This window comes from Ursus maritimus, unplaced genomic scaffold (genome assembly GCF_017311325.1).
Source record: "Ursus maritimus isolate PB19 unplaced genomic scaffold, ASM1731132v1 scaffold_22, whole genome shotgun sequence".
In the NCBI taxonomy this organism is placed as follows: Eukaryota; Metazoa; Chordata; class Mammalia; order Carnivora; family Ursidae; genus Ursus; species Ursus maritimus.
Window position 1 is genome coordinate 43654082 of NW_024424675.1, and position 19195 is coordinate 43673276.

The 19195-nt window shown below is 50.3% G+C and overlaps 1 protein-coding gene across 1 annotated transcript in view; it reads left to right on the plus strand.

Annotated features, from left to right (window-relative positions):
* NPEPL1 (aminopeptidase like 1) overlaps positions 1–1210 on the plus strand; it is a 24558-nt gene extending 23348 nt beyond the window's left edge. The window contains exon 12 of the mRNA XM_040638525.1: positions 467–1210. Coding sequence (XP_040494459.1) covers positions 467–625 — 159 coding nt within the window. The 3' untranslated portion in view covers positions 626–1210. The remainder of the gene's footprint in view (positions 1–466) is intronic.
* The last annotated feature ends 17985 nt before the right edge of the window (positions 1211–19195 follow it).

Genomic DNA, 19195 nt, shown 5'->3' on the forward strand with positions numbered 1-19195 from the left:
CCCCCCCCCCCCCCCCCGCCACACTGGCGCAGCTGCCCCTGCCCTCGCACGCATCCAGACCCCTCTCTGGCTGCAGCTGAGCTCATCAGAAGCAGCGTGTGCTTAGGGGGGTCACACTGCCTGTGGCCTGACCTCCGGCCAGCTGTGCCCCCAGCCTCTGGTCTCCTCTGCCCCGGAAACAGAGTGTCTGCTGTGTGCGGCCCTTCTCCAGCCAGCCTGTCCTCGGCTGGAAGCCCAGGGCCCTCAGCTCCCCCTTTCCCACCCAAGAAGACCTGGGGGTTGGGGTCAGAGCGCATGGAGCCATCCCACCACCCTGCCCCCCACTTAGTCCTGAGTGTGACGGATAGCAGGGGGGCGCCGTAGGGCAAGTGGGGGTGGACCAGGAGCCCCTTCCCGTGAAGATGGGCTTGCCGAGGGGGTCTGGCTCCGCCTGGCAGAGGGTTTCCAGCCCGCTCTTTGCCCACAGGGTGAGCGCGCCACGGGCTTCGGCGTGGCCCTCCTGCTGGCGCTCTTTGGCCGGGCCTCCGAGGACCCTCTGCTGAACCTGGTGTCCCCACTGGGCTGCGAGGCGGACGTGCAGGAGGGGCACGTGGAGAGGGACTCCAAGAGGCGCAGGCTCGTGTGAGGCCGGCCCCTCCCCGGCCCGTGACACAAGACTCTTTACCTCACTTTGCACTGATTAATTTTAAGCAATCGGAAGATTATACCTTAAGATAGGCTTTGGTTTGTTTTTATTTTTAGTTGTCACGGTGATAGAAACAGCTCTCTTCTGTCCTAGAAGACAGCGTAGGGTCTGGAGGATGGGCTGGGGGGGGGGAGGGGCTTGGGCTGGCTGCTCTTCCAGGGACCTACCAAGCTCCCTGCTGGCTTCCAAAGACTCTGCTCCCTCCCAGGGCCCCTGCATGACCTGGAGGCTCCAGGATGCATGGGCGGCCCTGAGGCCTTGGCCAGTGGCCTTTGGGCCTCCTACCCCTGCTCAGTGCGCGCAGTGGGTGCCCGTGGCCTTATCTTTGGCCCCAGGCCCCACACGCGGCACCCACGTGATGGAGCCCAGGCCCCTGCTCCAGCCAGGGCTGCCACTGCCCCCAGGCAGCCCACCCCTTTGATAGGGTGGGTGTGACTTGTTTCAGGGACCCAATCTTATGGCGCAGGGGGAGTCTCTGGGCCCTTAGGACTCCCTGGAGGCTGAAGTAAATATGGCTGTATCACATTCCCCCTTTGCCTCTGTCTCCTCTGTCTCCCACCCTGGTTGAGAAACCCACCCTGAGGCCTGCCCGTGGCTCCGAGGCTCCAGGCACCCCCATCTTCTCAAAATCCAGCATCCAGCATGGAGAGGCGGCCTGGCTACCTCACCTTTGCTGCCGCCAAGAGCGCTGGGGCCTGGGAAGGGACGAGAGCGGGGCCGGAGTCCTCCGGCTGGTGCCTGCCCGGCCCAGGCTGACTTGGTTTTCTGAGGTTTCGTAGAGCAGACTCCAGGCGGAGGCCCCCGGGGCTTGTGGGGCCTCCCGCGCTCCTGCTTCCACAGGGAAGGCCGTCCTCCCTCTGAGCCCATCATGAGGCCGGTGCCCTGCGGCATCAGGTTTGTCTGCTCAGCACGAAAGCCCCCTCCCCCAGCACAACGTCGGTGCTGAAGGACCCGGATTCAGGAGACTCCCCCGCCCCGGGGCCAAGTGCAGTGGGTGAGGCCAGTTCGGGCGAGAGAGCAGCCCGGGCCTTTGCCCCCCTTAACGCTCCGTCCTAGTGGGCTGCCTGGGCCCAGCTGGTGCGGAGGAAGCCGCCCACACTTCCCCTCTGGGGACAGAGGGGGAGAACACGGCTGCAGGATGCAGGTCACCGGGCTGTGCCCTGGCCCACTGACCGCCTCACCTCTGCTCAAGGGTCCCCAGACTCCCAAGTCCCTTCCCTAGCTCTGGAAGTCAAGGTGACTTTCTGGGCCTGATCCCAAATACTTATTAACGCCCTACCGCGCACGGTGCTAGCTGGGCCCGGAAAAGGCAAGGAGCCGCTCGGGGGCCCCAGCCCTGTCTGGGAAAACCATGGCCCGACACGCTGAGTGACAGTAATAGCAGTCACGAGGTGGTAGGTGGGCAGCGGGCTCTGTGAGCTGAGGGGAGGCACCATGGGGGGCCGGAGGGGCTGGGAGCCTTCACGGTTCATTAGCCTGCTTAATGGCCTTGCCGTCGGCAGCTCTCTCCAGCTTCGCCGAGATGCCCTGGAGGAGGCTGAGGTCACTGAGGTGGTCTAGCTCCCTCTCTGGGCAGCTGACACTGTCCGCTCCCCCCCACCAGGGGGCTGCAGGATGCAGGGTCAAGGAACAGGGGACGAACTGAGTCTCCCTTGTGCAGGCACAAAGACAGCCTCAGGGCCAGGGACCCAGCTGGGGACCAGCTGCAGGCTCAGGGCCTGGCCTGCATGCCCTGCGTCAGGGGGACCGTGGGGGGTGAGCCAAAGGGCTTTAGGACCGGGTGGCTGCTTCCCCGGGCCGCACCGGAGCCCCAGCAACAGGGTCAGGGGGTGGCTGGCAGTGGGGGGGCAGGTGGGCACTGGTGGGTCCACTTGATCATGTTTCCAGCGAGCGGCCCAAGACGACGAGGCTGGTGAAGGTTGGCCGTGGCAGCTTGCAACTCGCCCAGCTCGTGGACCTGAAGGTGTGGGTGCAGAGCCCCAGCACAGAGTCCACACCAGGCAGCTCGTCGGACCTACATGCCGAGGAGGTGCTCATGGGTGAACTCTCCTGCATTCGCCCCTGCCCTCACGGAGAGCTGCCCATGCAGGGGAGGCCCGCGGGCGTTAGCACCCTGTCCCAGGAGCAGCCCCACTCTGCTGGGGGCAACAGAGGAGCAAACACTGGCCCTCACAGCCCATGAAACCTCCTGCGGGTGGGTCTGGGGGACCCCAGCGCCTGCCTGGGGGATGCCAGCGCCTGCCCGGGGGACCCCAGTGCCTGCCTGGGGGTGCAGGGCATGGTAATGAGCACCTGCCTGGAGCGGGGCCCATGTCACCCTGTAGGCAGGAGGGAAGGACAAGACCCTGGAAATGTCTCTTTTGGGAAAAGGGCAGCGGCATTGGAAAGATCGCCCAGCTTCCCGCTGAGAGCCAGCCAGCTTCCCCCAGGGCTTGGCAGGCAGGTGGGAGGACAGCGAGACCCCACTCTCCTCCGTGTCAGGGGACACAGCCCCCGCTCCGGTGATGAATGCCTGTGTGGCAGTAAAGCCCGCCGGCATGTTCCCAGGGCCTCGGGTGCACGGGCCTCGAGCTCCCCCCCTCAGGGCAGTTCTGGGGAGCAGGGCGAGCAGGGGCCTGAAGTTCTGTAGCGCCCAGGGCTCAGGGCGGGTTCTTAGGGCTGGGAGAGGCTGACAGGACCCCGCCAGGGAGCCCAGGTGAGGGAGGATTTCTCTCCGTCCACTCACGCCGCACTCCCTCCGCAGTTGGCTCCCGAAATCAGTCTTGAGCAGGGAGAAACCGCAGGCCTTCAGCGTGGCCTTGTGAACACGCAGAATGTGGGCCTGGGGCTGTGAGGGCCCGTGCGGCCAGGGTCCCCACAGCCCCCGCTTGGCGCAGGTGGGGGGTGGCCGATCAAGCAAGCGCACCTCCCATCTGTCCTGGGTCACAAGAACCTGCCTGACCCCCGAACTCCCACACACATTTCCAGATGTCACTTCCCATTTCTGTGACCCCAAAATCGGGGGAATGGACTTATTTCAAAGAAGCAATTCGAGCTGGATGAAATCATTTCCATTCAGGGAATGCTGACCATTCCATCGTTTCAGAAAATCCCACCCCACCTCACTGTTCCAGATTAACGACTCCAGCACTGCTCCGAATGGGGCCAGCAGCCCCCCAGGAAACCTCCAGTGTCCACCCAGACTCAGCACGCCGGAGGCCCCAAATGCACCCCTTCTTCTTGCCTTGTGCAGGGCCTCCCCCCAGGAGCGCCCTCCCCAGCCCCCTCTCTGCGGCCCCTCCTGAGGGCCCCATGTTTGCCATCTGCCTGACAGCATGCCCTTGTTCCCAGTGCATGCTGCCCCCTAAAAGCTCTCCGGGGGTGCCCCTCCCGAGCACATCTGGGGCCCCAGCAACCCCTCCCCCAGTACATGTTTGTTGAATTCGGATTTGCTGCGTGATTCTCTGCCCAGACCTCTGTTCAGACTGTGTTCCCTGGTGAATTGGTGTTCAGCAGTTTTGTTTGTTTGTTCTTTAACAAAAGGTTGTTTTGGTTTGAGATTCAGCAAAAACACACACGTTGCATTCGGCTTCCTCTCCACTCGGGGTTCAGTCAATCAGTTGTTTTCCAGGCTGCTTCTGAGTCCTTGCCTCAAATGAGCCTCCAACAAGATAATGCATTTAAAAGCCCTTGGAAAAGTACCAGACCCCACGCACATGTGAGGTATTGTCATCCAGCGAGCGAGCGAGTGAGCGAGTGAGCAGGCTGCTGGGCCCCGCACCCCACGCCCCGGAGCCAGGCTCAGCTCCGGAGAACACAGCCCACGGGTAGGGCTCAGGAGGGGCCATCCCCAAAGCCCAGGCCTGCCCTCCCTCCTGATGGCCCCTGGCCCTCTCTTCCCGAGGGGGGAGGGGGGACAGGGATGGGAGGGAAGACCATCTGGGAAGCCCGTGCTCCCTCAAGAGGTGAAACAGGTCCTTGTAGACTTCCCACCGGTGGGCTATTTTCCCTTCAGTTCCCGCTGCGGTCCTGAGAATTTTGGGAGGAGTCCAGAGAGCATTCTTCAGGCAGGAAAACAAAATCAAAAACAAAACCCTCAGACTGGAAAGCTCTGAGGCCTGGTTCACATGTAGCGTTAGCACAACGGGGACATGCGGTGGCCCGGAGCCGAGGCGGTGGATCGGGACAGGCTGTGCGGAAGACTCCGTCCCCCGGCGATGGTGGACGCGACGGCTAAGTCCCAACTACACGCCTGTCCTGAATGCCAGCACTGTCCCTTTCCTCCAACAGGTTGGCTGGCTTTCACTGGTGTCCACGAGCAAGCGTGGTCCAGTGGGGTGATGGACAGCTTTCCCGTCCAGTAGTATTTATTAAATACCACCTGTGTGCAACCCCTGAAACGCTCATCTCTCTTGCGGGAACCCCGCTTCTGGCCGAGGCGGTCTCCAGCGGCTTCAAAGGGGGAGCCAGCCCTGCGGGAGGCTGCAAGTAGACCCCACTGCCAGCACCCGAGGCGTTTGGGCTGAGTAAGGCGTGGGTGCCGGAAGGACCCCGCAGGCCGTCCTCAAACGCTCCCTTTCTGGTCCAGCCATGAGGGTGTGACTAGCAACCACTGGAATAGCTAACATTTCATAAGCAGTCTGCCTAGGACATGGCCGATTACCTTATTCCCATCCAGGGTGTGGGGGATGGAGGCTAGTATGGGCATCAGGGGCGGGGCCTCAGGACCCTCAACCCAGGTGCCCCGTGCCCTGCACCTGATTTCACCTCCAGCCCAGCCCCTGCCCGTGCACGCCCTCCCACGGGCCTCGCCACACCTGCGCCTCCTTTAGCGGCCAGAGGGCAGCACGGGGCGGGCTCCCAGCTGCCGGAAGGCCTCGTGGGCCACGCTCAGCACAGGGGCGGCCAGAGCCTGGCTTCCCACTGCCTTCCTGTCGACCTGCAGCCCCTCAGAAGTGAGGGTTCATGGTGGCTTGACCATGGCTCGGCCGCCAAGGGCCCTGGTTAACCAGCAAAACTCAGGCACCCACACTTGTCACCAGCTGCCCTGGAAAGCGTTATGGGGACGCTCTGCGCACAGGCAGGCCACAAAGGGCTCTTTTTTGTTTTTGTTTTTTTTGGAGTTTTTCAGAGACCAATTAAATGTGGTCCACCGGTAATGGGCCTCAGGTCAGAAGGGCTCAGTGAATACAATCCTGCCAGCCTGCTGGGCCCCCAAGGAAGGGCCGTTTCCTCCTGTGGACGCAAGACAGCGCAGTCCCATTTCCTCCCTGGCTCCGGTAAGAAAATGTGCTGTAAATAAACAACCCACAGACGGCAGTTTAATAGAGGGGACGGGCGCAGCAAGGGAGGGGGCCAGCTGGGGAAAGCTTTGCTCAGGGAAATAAGATCAGAACTGAGATTGCAAGGATGAATGAGTATTAAATGATGCGGAACATGGAAGAATAATTTCAGGCAGAGGGAACCGCGTGTGCAAAGGCCCTGGGGTGGGGAAGCCATGAGACACTGGAGGAACAGAAAAGAGGCCAGGTGGCTGGAAAGGAGAGAAGGCTGTAGGGATGGGGGGGTGGTAGGCAGGGTGAGAGCACACACAGTCTTGCAGGCTACGGGGAACTTGTTTCTATTAATGGGAGCCTTGAGGAGTCCTGAGCTGACAAGAGACAGGTGGAATTCACACGTTTTGAAGAGCCCTCTGCCTGCAACTCACGGGGGGCCTGCCCCCCCAACACACTCAGTTGTAGCTGGGATCAATTCGAGTCCCAGGGAAGGCCCAAGGCTCTAAGGAGAGCCAGTGACAGCTACCATCTGAAGGACTTCGATTCCTAGGTGTCCGACCCAAAAAGCCAAGACCGGCACCCGCGGTGGTGTGGCGGACTCCACATTCCCATCCGCTGTGGGGAGGGCATGGCTTTGGGGTCCTGCTTGCACCTGCTCTGCTGTTTCCTGGTCATGTGACCTCGTGGCCCTGAGCTTCGGCCCCTTCACCGGGAAAAGGAGATCAGAGTACTGGGGTCCACCTCACAGGAGGCTGTAAGGGTCAAACAGTGTTTGTGGTCACGGAAAAACCCATGGATGGCACGTGTGAACTCTTGAAGAATATAAAACACAACTGTTGGGAGATACTAATGAGTGACAAGCGGTTAGAAATGGAAGGGGTGCGAGCCTGAAAAGAAGGGGAGCGAGCACGTGGGAGAGGCACGTTCACGCGACTTCTCTGCTGGGGGAGGCCCCCAGCCCTTAGCACAGGGTGGCTAGGAGCACCGCAGGGAGCGGGAGTCTTCCAGGGGGGGCTGCAGGGGTGACGGGGGCGAGGGGGTGTCCTGCAGGGAAGAAGCAAGGTCCCAGCATAACATCCCCTTACAGCTTGGCCTGACCACGGTTTCCCCCGTGATGGCGTGGAGGCCCGGGATTCACCCTGCTGCCCTAAAGAAAACCAGACGTACATAGAAAGCAGTGGTTTTCAGAGGCTAGAAAACAGCACTAGAGAGTTCTGCCTGGGAGAAAGCAAGGGAATGTGGTGAGCCGGCCAGTTGCCCCAGCGGATGGCCTGGAGGGATTTGCGGGCTGTGGTGCAGGGAGGAGGTGCCCGCTCAGAGCTCAGCTGTCCTCCCATCCTCCCGTCCTCCCGGGTGGAAGGGAGGCGGTTGGAGATTCATGAAGGGCCGGGCCCTGGAGGTGACAGGACAGAGCTCTGCAAAGCTGGGAGCCGCCCAGAGAGAAAGCCGTCGGAGCTCTGCAGAGGCTCCCGGAGCGTCCGCTGAGTCTTGCCCGGCACACTGCCCACGGCTGGGGGGAAGCAGCCGGGGGGTTGGGGGAGGGGTCCGTGTGCACTTCCGCAGGCAGGGGCACCCCCCTGCCGTCCCACCCCGGCCTCCGAGCCCGTGGGTTGGGCCCTGGGTGGATGCAGACCTCTCCCCGCGCTGGGGAGACTGACGGGACAGCGAGTGGGAGGTGGTGGTGGGAACCGGTCTGGGTACACCGCTGGCTAATACGGACGGGCAGGAGAAGAGGAGTGTGTGTGTGTGTGGGGGGGGTGACAGGGAGAAAGAGAGAGAAAAGCAACATCGTCCAGAGCATTTTTAACGGGATCCAGTCTTCTCACATAACAAAAACAAACAAAATGTCCAGGACGAAAATCCACATTACTCAGCATACCAAGAACCAGGAAAATCTGACCAAATCTCCAGGGATGAGGCAATCAAGAGATGACAACCCTGAGATGACCCAGATGTGGGAATTAGTGGACACGGGCTCAGCAGCAGCTGTCCTCATTATCCTCCATGAGGTAAAGCTGCACAGCCTTGAAATGAACGGAAAAATAGAAGTTTTGGCAGAGAAAGACAAACTGTAACAAAGAATCGTTGAGTGCAATGTGGTATCCTGGATGGAATCTTGGAACAAAAAAAGGACATTCGTGTAAAAACTGGTGAAAGCTGAAGCAAGCCTGGGGTTTAGTTTCCAGTCATGTACCAACGTTGGCGTCTTAGCTTGGATGAGCATGCCACAGTCCGTGGCCACGTGAGACGCTGGCATTAGGGAAAACTGGGTGAAGGGTATTTGGAAACGCTCCGTATTTTTGCAGCATTTCTGTAGATGTAAATATTTATGAAAGAAAAGTTAATTTTAAAAAGAATCAAATCAATATTTTCGAACAGGGAAACAAAGTATAGGATAAGAGCCGAATGAAGGTGACAGGAAACTGGAAAAGACCTCAATAGATATTGTCTAATCTGAAGGACTGAGAGGAAAAAGTAGGATTTCAAAAACCGAGCGCCTTGGGGACTTGTTGACACCCTCACCATCGAACCCCTGAAAGGGAAGGAATTGGTGCAGAAAAAAAAGTTAACCACTTTCTGGAGGTAATGATTGACCCAGAAAAAGCTATAGATATTTAGTGCATTGAATGATAGATTTATAATCTATAAATTATAAATTGTAAGAGATTATGTTTTCGATTATAAACTACAGATAATTGGTATGTTTGGAGCTCAGTATATGCCCATGACCCCATTGTCATTATCAATGCCATCCTCTCCCTGTCACCTCTAAGTTTTCCTGCCCCCTCCATCCTCTTCTGTGGTGAGAGCGCCTAACACAAGATCTACCCTCTTAGCAAGTTGTTTATACGACACGGTATTGTTCATCATAGGCCCTATGTATTACAGTGGGTCTCCAGAATGTATTTATTTTGACTGGCCCCCAAATTCTCAGTTTCCACCAAATTTTTTTTTTAAAAATGTTTTTGAAAGAATAATGGCCAAACCTTCCCAAACATATCAAAAGACATAAATTTCCAGGTTCAAGAGGCTTACAGAACTCCAAACAGTATAAACTCAAAGAAAACCACACCTAGACACATCAAAATCAAATTTCTGTAAACCAAAGACAAAGAAAAATATTGAAAGCAAAGAAAAGTTATCCCTTACCTGGAGGGAAATAATGACCAAAGATTTGTCATCAGAAACAGTGGTGGTCGAAAGATAGGGAAACAAAACATCTTTAAAAATGCACAACCAAAGAAGTGTCAACTCAGAATTCTAAGTCCAGCAAAGGTATTTTTCAAGAATGAAGGGAAAATAAAGACACAGAAGAAAAAACAAGGCATTCATTCATTCCCTAGCAGCCCTGCTCTAGAAGAAATATGAAAGAACATTCTCCAGACAAAAGGGAAATGATACAAAATAAAACTTGGAACATCAGAAATGAAGAAGAAGAAGGACAACAAAGGTAAACGTCAGGGTGAATGGACTATTTTTTTCCCCTCTTAAGTACTTTAAAATATGTATAACTTTAAAAAGCAAACATGACATTGGGAGATGTGATGTGTATAGATACAATACATATGACTAAAACAGACGATGTGAGGGTATAACCTGGAGAAGGTAAAGATGATTCTATGATTATATTTGACATGCAGTGGTAAAACGTCAGCTCTAAATAGATTATGAAATGTTAGGTATGTATATTGTCCCTAAAGCAACAATTAAAAAGTAACACAAAGAGATATAGCCAATAGACAATTAAATGGAGTACTAAAAATATTTTCAAATAATTCAAAAGGCAGAAAAGGGAACAGACGAAAAAAATAAGAAAGATAGAAAAATAAAATGTCAGGACCTAAATTCAACTATAGCAATAATTGCATTAAATGTGAATGGTCTAAACACGGTGATTAAAAACAGACGTGACCACATTGGATTAAAGGGAAAAAAAAGACCCGGTTAGATGCTGTCTGTAAGAAATGCACCTTAAATATGATTGTATAGGGAGCGGCAAACTGGCCCACAGGCCACATGCAGCCTATGCCCTGTTTTAAAGAATGGTTTTCACAAGTTTTAAGGATTGCAAAGAAGAGGAGGAAGAAGAGGAGACAGAAACCATATGTGGGCACTAAACCTAGGTTAGGTATTTACTGGCTCTTCACAGAAAAAGTTTGCTGGCTCCTCATGTTGATGGATTAAAAGTGAAAGGATGGAAAATGATACACCTAGTAAATACCTATCGAAATAAAGCAGAGTGGCTACATGAAGAGCGGACAAAGAAGGCTTCAAAAAAACTACCAGGTGGGAACAAGACCATCACATAATGATACAGGAATCAATTCACAAAGTAGACCTCCCGGCCCCAAATACGGACACCCCCGATGGTGGAGCACAAGACCAGGTGAGACAAAAGAAGAAATAGACAAACCCACAATTATATTTGGAGACTTAATCCCTTCTTTGTCAGTAATCAGTAGAATAAGACAGAAAATCAGCAAGGCTAGGGAAGACCTGAACAACACGTCAGTTTTGTCCGGTTGGTATTTACAGACCACTCCAGCGGACAGCAGCAGAACACTCACTCTTTCCAAGTGCAAATGGGACATTCATTCAAATAAATCATATTCTGGGCCATTAAAATTGAACCTTAGAGGAGTTAAAATTATACAGTGTATATTCTCTGACCAGAAGGGGACTTAAACTGGAAATCAATAAAAGACGGACGTCTGGAACATCCACAAATATTTGGAAATTAAACAACATACCTCTAAATAACCTGCGGATCACACAGGAAGTATCAAGTAACGAATCCAGGATTCCACCATAGAAACGACAAAAAGAGCAAGTTAAACCCAAAGAAAGGAGAGAAATCATATATAAAAGCAGAAATTAGTATAATTGGAAATAGGAAAATAGAGAAAATAAGTGACACCAAAAGTTATTTGAAAAGATCAGTATACTTGATGATTTTCTAGACAAACTGAAAAAAAGACACAAATTGTAAATATCAAAAAAAAAAAATGAAAGACGGGCTATCACTGCAGGTACTACAGATATTAAAAAGATAGTAAGGTGGGGGCGCCTGGGTGGCACAGCGGTTAAAGCGGCTGCCTTCGGCTCAGGGCGTGGTCCTGGCGTTACGGGATCGAGCCCCACATCAGGCTCTTCTGCTATGAGCCTGCTTCTTTCTCTCCCGCTCCCCCTGCTTGTGTTGCCTCTCTCGCTGGCTGTCTCTATCTCTTGAAAAAAAAAAAAAAAAAAAAAAAAAAAAAAAAAAAAAAAAAAAAAAAAAGATAGTAAGGTGATCTCTCTATGCCATAAATTCCATTTAGACGAAGCGGACAAATTAATTGAAAGACACAAAACACCAAAACTCACTCAAGACGAGAGAGATAACCTGAATATGCCTATATCTGCTAAAGAAATTGAATTTTTAGATTAAAATCTTCCGACAATGAAAACTCCAGGCCCAGCTCATTTCAAAGGCAACTTCTCCCCAACATTTAATGAAGTAATAACACCAATTCTGTTTCAAGCTCTTCCAGAAAATGGAAGAGGCGAGAACACTTTCCAACTCATTTTACGGGGCCAGCGTGACCTTGATGTCACCACCAAAGACGTTAGAAGGACACGAAGGAGCGATGTACCCCACGAACATACACCACAAACGTCACCAACAAGATCTTGGTGAATCGAGAGAGTATATACTGGGAAATCACATGCAGTGATACATAAACTGGAGATACGCGTCCTTCCCAAGTGGGGCTTGTGCTGGGAACGCAGGACGGTTCGCCGTTAGAAAATAAATCGGTCCAAGTGATCAGATGGACAGACTACAGAGGGAAAGGCCTACTCCAACAGATGAGGGGAAAGTGCCTGACAAAACTCAACATCCATCTTTGGTAAAAATTCTCCACAGAATGGACGGAAGGCTGCTGCTTTAATCCGGGAAAGGGCATCGACAGAAGACAGAGCCAAACCACAGCTAACGTCATACCTCCTGGTGGAAAACAGGGTTTCCGTTGCGGCCGAGGCAAGGCGGCCTCGGGGCGGATGGTGGTGACAGGAGCACACGAGGAACGTGTTTTAGTGCCCCCGAAATTGTGCCCTTGAAAGTGATTAGATGGTAAATTTTATGTTTGTGTATTTTACCACAAATTTGAAAAAAAATGGGGGGGAAAAGTACATGTTATGATCCCTGGAAAAACATTAAAAACAAAGTATAAAGATGCATATTTTCAACAATAACAGGAAACTAATATGGAATACTAAAAATTCTTTAAAATGTGAACTCGAGAGAAGGCAAAAAGCAGAGAAGGGAGAAAATGACACATTAAAATCAAATTAGCAAAGGGGAGACTTAAACCGACCTCATCAATCATTATATTAAAATACATTATATTAAAATAGTCCAATTAAATGGACTAAACCCTCCAATTAAAGGGCAAATCTTGTCCAATTAGATTTAAAAATGTAAGATCTATTTGTCGTCTACAAGAAATAGTTAAAACATAACGACATGATGGATTATAAGTAAAAGGATAGAAAAGAAGAGATTATGCAGACAGCACAATGAAGTTGGTCTGGTCGCATTAATATCACACAAAGTAGACTGCAAGAAAGATTACCAGGGACAAAAAGGAACATTTCATGATGACGATGAAAACATTTCGCCATCCGTCAGGAGAGCATCGCGACCATCCGCGCGTAGGCACCTGACACCAACATCACAATATACACGGAGGAAAAACTCGATAGTACCAAAGGGGTAGAGAAGTCCCCAATCACGGATGGATTTTTAACACTTCCTCTCTCAAGCTGGTAATAGCACCGGGCCCCAAAAAGCAACATGTTAAAGATTCCAACATTATCAAGCGTCTTTCCTTATTGACGTCTGTGGAACACCACACCCAGCGACTCTAGAATATACGTTCTTTCATGTAGACGCAGAAAGACCTACACAGCGCAGTCTACGCATCCGAAGAGATCACATGCAGGGCCAGAAATGTCTCCGTAAATTTCAAGAGCTTGAACCCTTGCAGAGGGGCCCTGTTTTTCTCTGAACGTAGTGCAACTAACCTGGAAATGAATGAAAAAAAGATAGAAAAGCTCCTAAATCTTTGGAAATGATGCAACACTTATTTAAATAACACATGGATCAAAGACGAAATCACAAACATTTTAAATACTAAACTGACTAGGCAGGAAAACCCAACATGTCAAAACTTGTCAGGTGCGGTTGGAGCAGGGGCTTCGAGGGATAACTGTTGTTTTCATTTGTACTAGAAAAAAAAGAAAGGTTTCAAAATCAGTGATCTAATTTACCTTTCAAGAAGCTAGAAAAAGAAGAGCAAATTACTCCCAAGCAAGAGCATAAAGGACGTAATAACAATAAAAGCAGACACCAGTTGGGTAAAAGCAAGCCGCAGGTAAGACGGCGGTCCATGGGCCCCTTACTCTGCGCCCCACGCATCACAGCGTCTTCCCCCGCGGACCGTGGGGATGTACCGGTGGCAGCTGGCCCCGGGAGCTGCAGGCACCAGTCTCCCTGTTGCTTGTCCACAGTGGTTTTCCACCGCCGTGATCGCTTCCTTGCACACCTGTGAGAGCAGCACTCAGCTTGACTCCAGGGGGACCCTCTCCCGAAGCCTCGTGTTTTCTCTGTGTTCGGCTTTCTCTCCTTACTCTGACACGGATTCTCACCACCTGGCCTCCCTGAACCCCAAACGCTGCTCAGCTCACGGAGACCAGGACTCCTGTCTGCGCTCCCGCTGCCGGAGCTGTGGCCTTGAGACTCTCCAGCCACAAGGAAAAGACAGAAGAAAGAAACGGCAAACTGATGGTAGACAGAAAACCATGCACCAAGAACATTTCAGCTCAACCTTATCAATTCTCACACTGAATGCAAATGGTCAGTGTTTTTAGCGGCGATGTCCACAACAGCCAAACTGTGGAAAGAGCCCAGATATCCATCGACAGATGAACGCATAAGGAAGATGTGGTGTGTATATTTACTCAGCCATCAAACAGTGAAATCTTGCCATTTGCAACAACATGGATGGAACTAGAGGGTATTATGCTAAGCGAAATAAGTCAATCAGAGAAAGACAATTATCATGTGGTCTCACTCATGTGGAATTTAAGAAACAAAACAGGGGATCATAAGGGAAGAGAGGAAAAAATAAAACAAGATGAAATCAGAGAGGGAGACAAACCATAAGAGACTCTTAATCACAGGAAACAAACTGAGTGTTGCTGGAGGGGAGGTGGGTGGGGGGTGCGGTAACTGGGGGATGGGCATGCAGGAGGGCACGTGATGGAATGAGCACTGGGTCTTTTATGCAACCGATGAATCACAGACCTATGCCCCTAAACCAATAATACATTTTGTGTTAATAAAAAAATAAAATTTAAATTAAAAAAAAACGCAAATAGTCTAGACACACCAGTTAAGAGGCAGAGGTTGAAGCAGTGGGTATCAGAATACCTAGCTCGGTGCGGTCCCTAAGAAACCCACGCAAAGTTTACGAGGAAGAGCAGAAGGATGGAGAAAGACACAGTTCTGGGACGTACCAAAAGGAAGCTGGAGCTTCTCGCTTAAATACGATGATGTGGGTTTACGAGCGAGGAATAGGACAAGGATGGGGAGGACCGTTTATCCGGAGAACCCAATCGTCCTGAACACGCACACACCAAGGAATGGGGCTCCAAAAACGGACAGATTTCATGGAAAAATAGGCAAATCCAGAGTTAATTGCAGTTTTTAACAGCCTTCCTGGTAATCGGTAAACCAGACCGGAAGTCGGGGAAGACCCAGGACGCCTGAACGGTGCTGTCAGTCACAGCGGGAAGGCACACGCTCTCTTCAAGCACACGTGGGACATTTATCGGAACAGATCACACTGTGGGTCATAGAGCAACACTCAAGAAATCTAGAAAGATTGAAGTTATACAAATACTATTCTCTGACCACAGTGGACTTTAACTAGAAATCAATATCAAGATACTGGAAAATTGCAAATATTTAAAACTACAGTGTATACTTCTAAACAATCCATGGGTTAAAGAAGAAATCAGTGGAAAGTATAAAATATTTGAACTGAATAAAAATTAAAATGTGACTTAATAATTGTGGGCTTAGAACAAAACATCATAATTGAATTTAAATTAAAAAAAGAAAACGTCAAACATATATTAGAAAAGTGGGAAAAAACTTGATTGACCTAAACTTCTACCTTAAAAAAAATTTTTTTTAAGTTACTTAAACCCAAAGTACAAGAGGAAAGTGAAAAACAATATAGAAAAATCAATAAAATCAAAAGCTGATTCTTTGAGAATGTCAGTAAAATTGATAAACTTCTGTTCAGATTGATCTGGGAGAAAAATCAGATATTAACCACCAATATCAGAATTAGAGATCAATGGAGATGAAAAGGACGTCGTCAAGTGAATATTAGAAACAACCTTGTGTCATAAATTCAGTAACTGAGATCAAACGGACAAACCCCTTAAAAGACACAAACCACCAAACTCACTCGAGGTGAAACGCAGAGCCTCAACAGTCTTACAACTGTTACGAGAAAAGGAATTTGAACTTTAAAACCTTCTAACAAAGACAACTCCAGGCCCAAACAGCTTTGCTGAGGGGTTCTACTGAACATTTCAGGAAGCAATAATACCAGTTCCACGGAAACTCATCCAGACAATAGAAGAGGAGAGCACACTCCAGAGCTCACGTACGCAGCTAGCAGACCACGACTAGGACCAGACGAACACATTACAAGAACAGAGCACAATATCCCTCGTAAACATAGATGCAACCCATCCCCCCGCGAGATCCTTGCCGGTCGAATCCATTCAAAAATGTATGTAATAGCTCATAATGAGGGGAAACTTATCCTGGGAACTCAGCCTGGCTTGATGTTAGAAAATAAATCAACATCATTCATATCCACGGACCACAGACCACAGACGAAAAGCATATGATCATCTCAACAGGTACACGGAAGGCCCTGAGAGAATTCAATGTCCATTCACAGTAAAAGCTCTCTGCAAACTAGGACTTGAAGGGATAGTAACCCAATGATGAGCAACGACAGAAATCTTTCGGTCACATCACAATTTACAATGAAGGACGGGATACTTTCTTAGGATTAAAATTGTACTGGACGTTGAAGCTTCTGTCGTGAGGCAAGGAAAAGAAATAAAAGGCATTCAGACTGCAAAGAACGAATAAAACCGTCTCTGTTTGCACATGACTTGAGGGTCTAAGTATCACATTTGAAATCAACGCCAGCCCCCCTCCTCACCCCAAAACCTCTGCATAGTAGTAATAAATGCGTTTGGCAAGATTGCGAGATGCAACGTCGACGTGCAAAACTCAACGCCGTTTGGAGCCGCCTAATGAAGAACACGAGGAAACCACGATTTAAAGCCTAACGCTGGACTTGAGGCTTCCGGCGCGGCTCGACGAAGCTGGGAGTGCCGGTCTGTCCTACGAGCGAGCACAAGGGTGAGCTGGCAAATCAACAAGTCTTCTCCGATCTGTCAGAGAAGTGAGGTCATGGGGCGAAGTGTACCCCCCCCCAAATAGAAGAGACCGACAGGCAAGTAGGGAGCGTCACAGCTCAGTGGAGCAGAAAGCCTCAAGCTGGAGCCCCCGAGGGAGCCAGCGCCAACGTAGGGAAAACCAAACCATGAGCGACAAATCGTGGGAGGCTCAGTGCGGGCAAGTCTTGGAGATAAAACCTCCCAGGGGATCTCGTCACAGGGGCCCCACGCTTTTGTGGATTTTACCTTCAGAAGGTCGGCCGGGTCCCCACCGTGAGTGTCAGAGCAGTCCCGCATCCTCCTGGCAGGGGTAGGAGCCCTTCTGAAATAAGGCAGAGCACCGTGTTCTCCTTGCTGAGGACCGCCCTCTGAGAAACGATCTAACCAGAGCCTAACTGGTTACCTGAGCCGTCCGGACCCGGAGAAAGGGAGATACCAGACTCCAGCCCGCAAGAGCCATCCCGTCCCACCTAAGCAGCGGGGGGAGTGAGAAGCATGTCTGAAGTTCACCCAAGGATGATTCATGACAAGACAACGGACAAGCTCTATTCCATGAAAATTAAAAATGTCTGCTCTGTGAAAGACACGGCCAAAAGAATGAAAAGATGAGCCACAGGCTAGGAGAAAATACGTGCAAAAGGCATGTCTGATGAAGGAATTGTTCTCTGAAATATACAGAGACTTCTAAGGCTCAACTAAAAGAAAACAAGCGACGTGATTTCAAAATGGGCTCGAGACCTGAACAAGGCACCTCGCCCAAGATGTGTCTGTAACTATATACAGCCAGGTGGATCCATATGGTAATTGTCGTAGCTCTCTATCTATAGATGTGGCAAACAGGCCACAGGACACGCGTCCAGGAAACGCAACTTGAAACAGTGAGCTACCACTGCACAGCTCGTAGACCAAAATCCAGAATATGGAAAACACCAGGTGCTGGTGGGGGTGTGGATAGCAGGAGCGCTTGCTCACGGCCGGCGGGAATGCACAACGGCACAGCTACCTTGGAAGACAGGCTGGCAGTTCCTTAGAAAACTAAACGTATTCCTACTTACCGCTCCAGCCATCGCGCTCCTTGCTATTTACCCAAAGGAGTTGAAAACTTCCGTTCGTACAAAACTTGCACACGGGTATGCTTTGTTGGTAGTGACCAAAACTTGGAAACAACCAAGGTGTCCGTCAGCAGGAGAATGGATAAATCACCCGTAGGACATCCAAACAATGGGATATTATTCAGGGCCAAGAGGATATGAGCTATCAAGCCATGAAGAAGAAATTTAAATGCATATTACTGAGTGAAAGAAGCCGATCTGAAAAGACTACATCCAACTCGATGACATTCTGGAAAAGGCAAAACTATGGAGACAGGAGAAGGATCAGTGGTTGTTGGGGTTGGGGGTGGGGAAGGATGAGGAGGTGGAACACGGAGGATTTGGGGGGCAGTGAAACTACTCCATACTAGAATGGTGGGGACACAACATTGTACATTGGTCTAAACCCATAGGTCATACAACACCAAGACTGAACCCCACTGTAAGCTGTGGGTTCTGGGTGACAAGGATGTCAGGCTGGCTCATCAGTTGTATCAAGTGTACGACTCTGGGGGGAGGTTCCGGTAATGAAGGAGGCCGTGCATGGCGCCGGGGGCACGTGAGAACTCTCTACACCTTCTGCTCGATTTTGCTGTGCACCTAAAACTGCTCTAGAAAAAAGGGTTCACAATACAGTAGTAGTTGCCATTGCTCCAAGGAAACCCAATGCTGGATAGAAACCAAACAAAATCTATACATGATCTGTTAAAATGCTGAAGAAATAAAGACCCGACTCAGTGGAGAAACACACCATATTCATGGATTGTGAGATTCAATGTAATAAAGATGTCAGTTCACCCCAAACTGATCTATGGGTTTAATGCAATTCCTATCAAAGTCCAGGTTTGTTCTATAGACATAAAAAAGCAAACTCTAAGATGGACGTAGACACTGGCCCTTGGACAGCTGAAACAACAGAGAAGAGTGAAGTGGGAGGAATTATCTTACCTGATATGAAGGCTAATTCCGTAGCCACAGTGATCCACGCAGTGTGGGATCGGTGGAGGGAAAAACGCATGTGTGAGTGGAGTCAGCATGGAAATAGACCCGCACACACATGCCTGGCTGACTTTTGACAAAGGTGAAAAAGCAATTTAACAGAGGAAGGGCAGCCTTTCCACAAGAAGCAATTAGATCTCCAAAGGCAAAATAACGAACATTGAGCTAAACACTATACATAAAGCATTTAGAAAATTACATAAGAGAAAATCTCCGGAATCTAGCGCCGGGCAGAGTTCTTCAAACTGATCCCAAAAGCATGATCTGTAAAAGGAAAAACTGATAAAGTGAGCCTCATCAAAATTTTAAAATTTTCCTCTGCAAAAGACTCTGTTAAGAGGATAAAAAGACAGGCTATAAAATGTAAGAAAATATCTGCAAACCACATAATCAGCAAATGACTTGTATCTAGAATGCATAAGGAATCCTTGAAACTCTAAGAAGCAAACAGTCCAATTATAATATGGGCAGAAGACATGAATGGACATTTCACCGGAAAGCGTATATAGAGGACAAATAAGCACGTGGTAAGCTGCTCACCGTCAGTGGACGTCGGGGAAATGCAAATGAGACCCCTAATGAGCTAACCCGGACTACCTATCGGAATGGCTTAAAAAATAGTGATAATA